Source organism: Fringilla coelebs (assembly GCF_963513975.1).
Source record: "Fringilla coelebs genome assembly, chromosome: 20".
Lineage (NCBI taxonomy): Eukaryota > Metazoa > Chordata > Aves > Passeriformes > Fringillidae > Fringilla > Fringilla coelebs.
The window spans coordinates 11,127,242-11,136,815 of NC_140046.1; the positions used below are offsets into that span (position 1 = coordinate 11,127,242).

At 54.4% G+C, this 9,574-nt stretch overlaps 1 protein-coding gene across 3 annotated transcripts; it reads right to left on the reverse strand.

Annotated features, from left to right (window-relative positions):
• Positions 1–2,879: 2,879 nt before the first annotated feature.
• TRIM50 (tripartite motif containing 50) lies at positions 2,880–8,503 on the reverse strand. 3 transcript variants are annotated; one of them, XM_084218968.1, is made up of 7 exons: positions 7,853–8,503; positions 7,107–7,202; positions 5,095–5,325; positions 4,977–4,999; positions 4,304–4,416; positions 3,616–3,803; positions 2,880–3,507 (listed from the first exon to the last, which is right to left on the reverse strand). In XM_084218968.1, the coding sequence occupies exons 1-7, from the start codon at positions 8,288–8,290 to the stop codon at positions 3,232–3,234; spliced, it is 1,365 nt and encodes a 454-aa protein (XP_084075094.1). In that variant the 5' UTR covers positions 8,291–8,503; the 3' UTR covers positions 2,880–3,231. The 3 variants fall into 3 exon arrangements, with proteins under 3 accessions (XP_084075094.1, XP_084075093.1, XP_084075092.1); XM_084218967.1 differs by having other exon boundaries at positions 2,880–3,803; XM_084218966.1 differs by having other exon boundaries at positions 2,880–3,803; positions 4,938–4,999.
• Positions 8,504–9,574: the final 1,071 nt, after the last annotated feature.

A 9,574-nucleotide genomic window follows, 5' to 3' on the forward strand; every position in this document is an offset into this window, starting at 1 on the left:
GAACAGCTCTTCCCAGAGATACTATGAGCAGGGGGTGTGTCACCTCTGAGGGACCAGAATCCAAAAAATCTAATGTAAAAGGGGATGGGTTTGTAAGCTGCATACAAAAGTAGTGTTTTCCTAAAGTGGTGAAAAATCCCAGACTTCCAGGGCTAAGGAAGACACGTAATTATTACGGAAGAAATTGTGCCTGGCTGTTGCCTTCCCTGTGATGCCTCACAAAAGGCAGAAGTGGCCAGGAACACCCAAAAGAACTTTTCTGCTGAGTTCTTAAAAACACGCAGATGATGACTCACATCCCCCTGAGATGATGAAGCATTTTCTTCTAGAAGAGAAGGGTGCAACATTTTTGAGAAAGCACATTTCTAAAGCTGCAGATCTGTTAACTGTGCTGAATCACAACAAGGGACACTGCCAGTGCCTGGGAGTAAGCAAACTGCCCCGGGCGCCAATGCCTAAAGCGTTATTTTAACCTACTGATTTCTCAGAAAAACAGTAACACCCAATCCCTGGTCCCTCTGCCAGATTTGGTATCTCAAGGGATTCCTGCCTTCAGCCAAACCACACTCCTGGAGCAGAACAGTCCCTGGCTGGGGTAATAGATGGACTCAATGACCTCAGAGGCGTTTTCCAACCCGAACAATTCCATGATTCTATGATTCTCTGCTGTGCTGTGCAGCCATTCCCTCTGGATGAGGCTGAGCAGGATCTGGTCCTTGCAGGACAGGGTCTGTGTGGAGGCTTTAGCCAGACATCAATGCACTGCCACCGAGGACAGGGACAAACTCCAGGTGCCATGGCTTAGAGAGAGATCCTGCTTGCAAATCACCCCAGGATCAGTTTCAGAGCAGCAGGGAGCTCCCAAAGCCAGGTCCCAGTGCTCCCAGCTGCTCTCCAGCTGCCTATTGCCAACCAGTCTGGGCATCAGAGGGCAGACTGGTATCTGTTCCAAGCAGTTCCTTAGAAGCACGTGATGCAGAGTCCACCAGATGGAAAATCTGGGAGCCTACTCAGAACTACCTCATACCTTTGACCTCCACTGTCCTTCTCGGGGGAGGCAGATTCATGATTGCTAGAAACACTTTGGATGCTGCATTGGGGTGACCTCACATCCTTTCTACTCATTCATTTCTTCCCCTGCTTGCAAGATCTCTGAATTGTTGCACTTCCTTCTGCTTCTTCTGGAAACACTTTACCCCCCCCCCCCCCCCCCCCAGCGCTGCAGCAAGTGCCACTTGTCCATCACCTGCCAGGATCAGGTTGCTCTGGACAGTTTCTATTCCACCACCTCCTCCCACTCCTGTTCAGTGACATTTACCCTGGTTCCTTCCCTGCACAACAGGTTTCTGTTTGTTGCTGTCCTCACCACTCCCTCCACCAACTGCCTCTGCTTTCAGCTCTTGAAGTTTATGTCCTTTCTTATCTCCTCAGGCTCAATAAACTCCTTCTCCATGTGGTGAAAGTAAGATCACAATCTCTATGTAATATCTCCAGGTTGTCAATGCACTGCAGGACCCACTGAGACCTATCATCCTTCTCCTTCTTGGGATGTGGCAAAGCTGTGGCTGAGCTTGTCTCAGCAGTCTCTTCTCTGTTGTGCAGCCTTCAAAAGAAAGGTCCTGAAGGAATGTGGGACTCCCCAAAACACAGCAAAACTCAGTCAAGAGGAACTGCTCTCCCAGTCCAGCTAATTTATTCACTAGAAGACTCCTAAAGCATCATCCAGGACATCCCCAGAGAACTGGAGAGAGACAATTTACAAGGGCATGTAGTGACAGGACAAGGGGGAATGGCTGCCCACTGCTAGAGGGCAGGGTTAAATGGGATATGGGGAAGAATTCCTCCCTCTGAGGGTGGGGAGGCCCTGGCACAGGTGGCCCAGTGAAGCTGTGGCTGGCCCAGCTCTGGAAGTGTCCAAGGCCACATTGGGCAGGGCTTGGAGCCCTGGTTTAGTGGAAGGTGTCCCTGCCCATGGCAGGGGGTGGAACAACAGGAGCTTTAAAGTCCTTTCCAACCCAAACCAGTCCAGGACTCTATGATAAATTGTGCTGAGCATTTCAGACTATGTTTCACCAAATCTCATTTTATTTGCATTGATTTGGACTTCAAATTAGGCAGCTTCTTAATTTCTGTCTGAAGGACACACTGCATAGCCACTCCAGCTGGTAGTCCAGGGCTGGTGGCCCTGCTTGCACACCATGTGCCATGGAGCAGTGTTTTGTGCACCCAGGGCAATGTCTCCTCCTCCTGGCCCTGTGCAAAGACACCATGGCTCCACTCAGGTTTAGATGAGCTTTTCCTCCAGTGACATGCTGGCAGCCTGTTCAAGGCAAGAGCCTTAGGGGCAGCAAGACAGCCTGGAGGAGAAGGGATGTCCCAGGGGATGGACAGACCAAAGGTGAACACTTGAGAGAGAGTTTGGGCTATTTTTCTTTCCCTGGATCTTGCAGCCCTGAAGTACCCTGGCCCTGTGATGGGCAGCTCCCCACACTTGGAGATTTCCCACTCATGGGGTTTTGAGGGGGGGTGGAGGGGCTGGAGCTGACAGACCTGGAGGGGCTCTCCTGACCAGGGGACCAGAGACAGCAGCCCAGGGACCACCCCCACCCAAAGAGATGTCCTCTCTCTTTACCCTAGGTCCCAGTACCACAAGGCTGGGGTGAAGCTACCACACAGGCATCTGCCACTCCCAAATCCCTTCCTGGAGAGTGCTGCTGTGTCCCACAGATGCCACAGTGGGATCTCTCAAGGGCCCTCTGGGCTGGAGAGGATCAGGTCCAGCAGCACCCCTTTGCCTTCTGAGATATTTCAGAGTAGCAGCACTACAAACCCAAACCATTAACCACACAAGGTTCCCCAAATCAAGCCTTTATTGCTTTATTCCAATACAATTCACATCAAAGTCAGCACTACATGGCAGGCTGGGCACATCCGCTGCTCCAGCAGCCTGTGAGATGAGTATCAGGGCATCAGTGATCAGGGGACTCCCCTGTCCCCACTAGTGGCACAGAGGGTTATGGCACATTCCTGCTGCAAAGTGCCTTCCCAACACATGGCACACAGTGGGTGTCACACATGGCAGGTCACTCCAGCAGCCAGAACCATGTGAGAATCCTGCCAGGACACTCACCAGGGCGCTGAGGTTTTCCCCTAGTGCTGCCCCACTCACCAGGAGAAGCTGGTTGGGCTCCCAGGTCTCTGCCCACCAGTGCCAAACCAGGGCAGCCACTCTCACAAGATGATGCATCCGGTCCCCTGTGGGTCCCTGACCCAGGAGATCACCAAGGGTTCTGCATTTCTGCCCCCCAAAAAGGCACCCAAGAAAAAGAGAGGCCGGAGATTGCCTGAGAACTTGTCAGTGAAGGTGTAGATGTGGGAGCGGTCGCTGACGTTGTAGAAGGAGATCTCTCCCGCCTCGTAGTCCAGGAAGATGCCGACGCGCCGGGGCCTCACGCTCAGGGTGACGGGGGACACGGGTACGGTCAGGGCCTCGTAGGTGCCCCCGTTCTGCAGCCGCAGCACCCAGTAACCGTTGTTGGGGGAGAAGAGGACGGAGCCTTTCCGGCCGGCAGCCTCTCGACACAGCCCCAGGCCCCACTCGGGCTTGTCTCCCACCTGCACCTCCCAGTAGTGGCGGCCCGAGAAGAAGCCGGGGCTGCCCAGCACCACCGGTGCGCTGCCAAACCTCTTGGGGCTGTCAAAGAGGGACAGAAGCAGCTTCTTGCTCCCGCGCCGGACGCTCTTGCGGTCCTCAGACACGGTGAGGTCTGGGTGTGCTGTCTCTGGGTCCAGAATCACGTCCACTGGACAGAGAGAAGGATGGAAGGATGGACAAGGCTTCAGGCATCTGCAGGCACAGACACAAACAGGTGCCTGTGACCTGAATGCTGGGTTCTCCCAAACCATCCCACGTCCCACAATTATTTGCTCGTGGTTTTGCCCAAGTCCCAGCACTGCCTGGCAGTGGGGAAGTGTAATATAGAAAATGAGCCACATCAAAATATCTGGTGTCAGGCTGCAGAGCCAAGCCAAGGAGGGCATTTCCACAGCTTCAGGAAGAGGTCTGAAAGCAAGAGATCACGGGCAACATGGTGCTTGAAACCACCAAAGGACATCCTGGGCTTCAGGGTCCCCTCACAATCCATCCAAGACCACAACAAAGGTCTTCCCACCATGAAACCAGCCTGAACGCATCAGCGCACAAACCTGGAGCAGCTGGACAAAGCTTATTGGAAAAACCTCCCTGTGCCCAAGGGTACTGGGGAAAACCAGAGCCCAAATCTGCCTGGAGCTGCCCCCTCACCTTTAAACTTCTTCAGCATGTCCCTCATGCCCAGGCAGCGCTCAGGAATGCTGTAGTTTTCCTTCAGGGTCACAGACACAGCCTTGGGGGACTGGAACTTTACCCTTTCACACCTGAGAAGGGAGGGATGCTCTTGTGCTGTATCCAGAGCCTGCACGATGGCCCCTCTCCAGCTAGGAGGGGGGTCAATGCCCTCTTGTTGCCCTTCGCCTCCTGGAGCTCTGGCTGGGAAGAGCACTAGGGATAATTACTTGCATATTGGCAATCCAAATGAGATCACAGTTAAACAATACAGGGAGCAGCAATGCCAGGCCTGGGGAAGGAAGGAACAAAGCCACTGGGCAGCACATCCCTTAGGAGGGCATGCAGCTCACATGTCACAAGCCAGGCAAGACCTTGGCCCTGAGCCCCTGAAAAAAGAGGATGGAACCTCTGAGGGATTGTCTCAGTCCCTCCTGTGTCTACCCCAGGAGGACTAAAGCAGATGCTAGGCAGGGAGAATGGGGTGGCTGTTGTGGAACAGATGCAAACATCTGCCTCAAAGCCTGGAGGCATCCAGGACAGTAGAGGAACAGCCATGGTGCCTGCCAGGAGTAACTATGGCTACCTGCCAGGAATAATCATGGGTACCTACCAGGAATAATCATGGCACCTACCAGGAAAAATCACCCACCTACTCAGGATGCTTTTCATGTCCTAGAAGAAGACAAAAACAACTCTGGGTTCGTCTGGGCCAAGCCACCCACCCAGGTGACAAAGGCACCAGGGCTGAGTTAGTGGCAAAGCCTAACCTTGAGCAGCCCATCAGCTGGCTGCTGGCTCTTCCCCTTTATATCCAGGATCAGCTCCTCCAACAAGCACTTCTCCTCCACCAGCCTGGCCAGGTTTTCATTGATCAGCAGCAGAATCTGCTTCTCTTCCTCCTCCAGCTTCTGGAGCAGTAGCTTCTCCTCATCAGCCAGCAGCCGATGCAGCTTCCCAAACTCACTTACAATCCTCTCCCGCTTTTTCTTTACTGCCTCCTTGAGATAAGAAGATTCATGGGTGAACGTTATCCAGGCAGCCAAGACAGAGCCAGATGCTCCAGCATCCATGCCCGGCATCAGGCCCTGGGAAAATACTGCATTTTTGTGATAAGTGCATGAATTTAAAAACCAGCCAGAGGCAAGCTTGTGCTTCCACCTCACTGTAGTTCCCACTCCCCATCCTCGGTTTACCAGCAGCAGGACTTTGCCTGGGGGATTTCTGCTCAGCTGGACCCCAGAGGTCTGGGGCATGTTGGGCTGCAAGGAGGTGCCCTCAGGTGTCGGGGTAGGTTTTTATTGCAACTCATACCTCCAGCCAAATCCAGGTTAATAAACTACTTGAGCAGGTGGACAGTGCTGGAAAAATCCCCAGTTAAGAGCAAGAGGTAGAAAAGTCATAAAATCATGGAATGGTTTCAGTTGTAAGGGATCTTAAAGACATCTGCTTCCACCCCCTGCCACGGGCAGGGACACCTTTGACACTTTCAGGGACGGAGCAGCCAAAGCTTCTTTGGGCAACCTAGGCCATGGCCTTAGCACTCTCACATGGAGGAATTTCTTCCTTGTATCTAATCTAAATCTCTCCTCTCTTAGTTTAAGACAGATCCCTCATATCCTGTCTCTGCCATGTAAAGGAAGCCATGTAAAGGAAGGCTGTGGAGGATGGAAAGGCAGAGCCCAGGAGACTCCTTAGGTTTCACTAGGAGGTGAAGAGCCAGCAACTGGCAGGATCTGCCAGTGCCTTAGGGCTTCTCACCTCATCCCTAAAGCCGGCTGGAAACCTGGAGCTGCAGAAAGACACTCTGCAGTGAGCTTGGGCCAAGAAGCCTCAGAATGAAGAAGATAAAGGAAAGGAAATTGAACTTCTTTTTTTTTTCCCCATCCAAGTACTTGGACCTGAGTCATGAAGACTTGATAAGCCAGGACAGCCTCTTCCCCCCACCATTCACACAGGACTTTTTGCTCTTTTTGCTATAAAAGCACAACCAGACAAAACTGGAAGCAGCTGAGCCGTGACCCTGAGCCTTGACTCAGGCAGATGGGAGGACAGTGACACAGCTCTCACAATCTCTGTCCTTCTCCCCCAGTGGGGACAGAGGGTTCATAGGGACATCCTTAAAACCCACCACCATTTGTCTGGACTGCCAAAGGCAAGGGAACTGAGCGAAAAACTAGGGGAGTTCAGAGAAACCTGTCTTCCCTGCCAGAGCTGATTAACCATCTGCTCACTTCGGGGTTGGATAACTCATCCAGCAGTTTCATTTCCTTTTCCGCAGTTACTTTTACTTTCCAGCTTTCATTCCAAGAGACTTGAAATCCAGCTGTTTGCTGGTGTCTGCTCTTCCCAGAACTGTCTGGAGTGGGACAGAGTTGCAGTAATTCAGCTTTTTTTTTTCTTATGAAAACACTTCTGGTTCCTGTTGCTGTGGAGCAGAGCTCACCACACAGCTCACGCCTGGCTTGGAACTCAAGCACATGTTGTAAAACAAAAGGCAATAAAAAATAGCCCATGTCTACTTGTTTAACCAGCATACAGTCCTCATGATTCCAGGGAATCCGGCATGCTGCTCCTTGCAAATCTTTTTATAGAGCTGCACACATTTACTGAGCCTGGCTTCCAGCATTGCTCATACATGTGACAGCAGAACATGGGGACACAGCCTGGAGACAATGATAAATCTGTGCCCCCAGACAAGATCATTCAGGGCGGTTTTTTGGTTTTTTTTAATCCTGATATCTCTGAAGCTCATTCTTTAAGAATTAAGACAGGCACCTGCCTTGCACTCCTGGGTTTTCATCCTTTCTGCTGACTCACGCTTCTTTACCTCCTCCACTTCCTTTAAAAGACTCTCCAGGGATTTCTGGAGTTTGACCTGGAAAGAAAAATGGGCTCAACTCACCCCACGAGCACCCGCTGAGCACTGCAGGTTGGCTGGGTCCCCAGTGCCAGGCAGTGCAGACACTGACCCAGTGCCAGGCAGTGCCAGGCACTGGCACCCGAACAAAGCAGCTGTGCTCTTCACTCAGCTCACAGTGTTAACCCTCCCCATGCTCCGCAGGTTTCCCCTATGTTTTTCCTCGCTATTAAGGTTCTGGAGACCAGAGTGACAGCCCTCTTTCAACGCTGGGGTGAAGAGTGGATGGTGTCAGGATCATAGTTGGGATGTGGGATTTATGTGCCAGCATCCCTCCACCGGGGCAAAATGTCCTCTGGGACCCACCGGCTCAGCTTCCCCAGGGGTTGTGAATGGGCAGGGAGCCAGGCTGCGTCCCTGAGCTGGATGGACGGGGTGAGCCTGGGTCCACCAACAATTTGAAGATAACCAGGTCCAGCTTTATCCCTGCAGCGAGGGCGGCTGGGGGAGCGGGGCGGGGGGGGACGGAGGGAGGTGACCGTCTGCGCCACCCCTCCTTCTGCTTTCCCAGCCATGCCACTGAGCACGTTGGGGTCCCGGTGGCCGCACACCGCCGGGCCAGAGTGCCTCGGGGCACGACAGGGAGCCGGTGCCTTTCCCTCCCGTACCTTGTAGACGTGCGCCGCCTCCTCGATGGGGTACACGGTGTGCGGGCGGTGCTGCAGGGACTCCCGGCACACCACGCAGATGGGCTCCTCGTCCTCCTCGCAGAACAGCTTCAGCCGCTCGTCGTGCTGGGGGCACAGGGGCGTCCCCGGCTCCAGCTCGGGCCCCAGGCCGCCCCGCAGCCCCAGCTGGCGGATGCTCTCCACGATGTTGGCCAGCTGCCGGTTGGGTCGGAAGCCGCTGCGGTGGCAGGAGGCCCGGCACTGCGGGCAGGAGAAGGGCCCGTCGGCCCACAGCCCCTTGTCCTGGCAGTGCTTGGCGATGCAGCCCCGGCAGAAGTTGTGGCCGCAGTCGATGCTGACCGGCTCGCTCATGTACTCCAGGCAGATGGGGCAAATGGCCTCCTCCTGCAGCCGCTCCAGGGCACCTGCCAGCGCCATGGCGGCCCGCTGGTCTCCACGGGCGCTTCCCTCGCCCCTCGTCAACCGGCAAAGGCGGGCTCGCAGGCAGGCATGGCTGGCACGGCCCCACGGCGAGGGAGAACGGGCAGTGCCATGAAAGCCTGCAGGACGAGCCGGCCTCGCTACCGGGTAGCACCGGCCCCGGAGCCTCCGTGCTGCTGGGGGAGGAGCTGGCACCGGCCGGGACAGCTGCAGCCGGCCCCGAGGGCTGGGACTGCCTCCAGCCCGGCGGGGCAGAGCCGGACAAAGGCCCCGCGGGGAGAGCGGGACAGATTGGGAAGCAGCAGAAGTAAGCCGTGGCCAGAGACAGCCCCGGGCCGGGCCGGTGGTGGAGATGGGGTCGGGTCTGTGTTGGCTGAGCTCAGCAGCCCGTGGAACCCCTGAGGCACCTGCCCGCTGCCCAGAGATGTTGGCCGAGGTAAGGGACCCCTCGCCACACCAACAATTGTGCCAAGATATCCCCCGAGACACCCACCCACTGCCAAGAGCCGGGAGTTTGGGAATGTGCCGTGCAGGAGGCAGGGGGGACAGGCAGGATGAGAAATGCTCTCCCTCACATGCTGGGGGACAGCCAGGTGTCACCCCATCAGACACAGACGCTCCAGTGTCCAGCCATTGCTACACACCCCAGTCTCTGTGGAGCATCCCAAGAACCACTGGGAGAAGTTGCAAGTTTTGCTCCTTTTTATTATACAAAAATAACTTCAACACCTTCAGTACAAAGGAGAATGAAAAGTTTCACTGAAAATGTCAAATAAATTAATACTGCCTTTGCACAGCCTTCCATAAAAGAGCTAAACACTGAGTAGAATACTTGGCCAATTTCCCAGGCAATGAGAAAATAGAATATGTCTTGGAGGTGTCCATGAGACCACATCCTTGGAGAGAGCAGGGTGTTGCTCATCCACTGTGCTTATTGTCTAATTGATTCATTATGTCCTTGACCCACATGTCATTAGGGTTGGCACAGACCAGCTTGTCCTTGATGGTGGTAAATCTGGAAAGGGAAATCCAGTGAGGAGAGACAAAGGAAAGGAAGATAGAGGAGAGTGAGACCACCTGCTGCACACCAACAGTGACACCCACCAGACACCTCTACAGGCTTCAAAACAGCCCTACAGCCCTAGGGAAATGGGGTGGGGGTGGCTCCATCCTGTAAGGGTGTCCTGCTCTCTGCACTTAAAGCACTTTGTCCCCAGCATCTCTACATCTGGGACACCATCCTGGCTGGGTCCCACTATCTGGGGTGAGGGGGGTGACCAG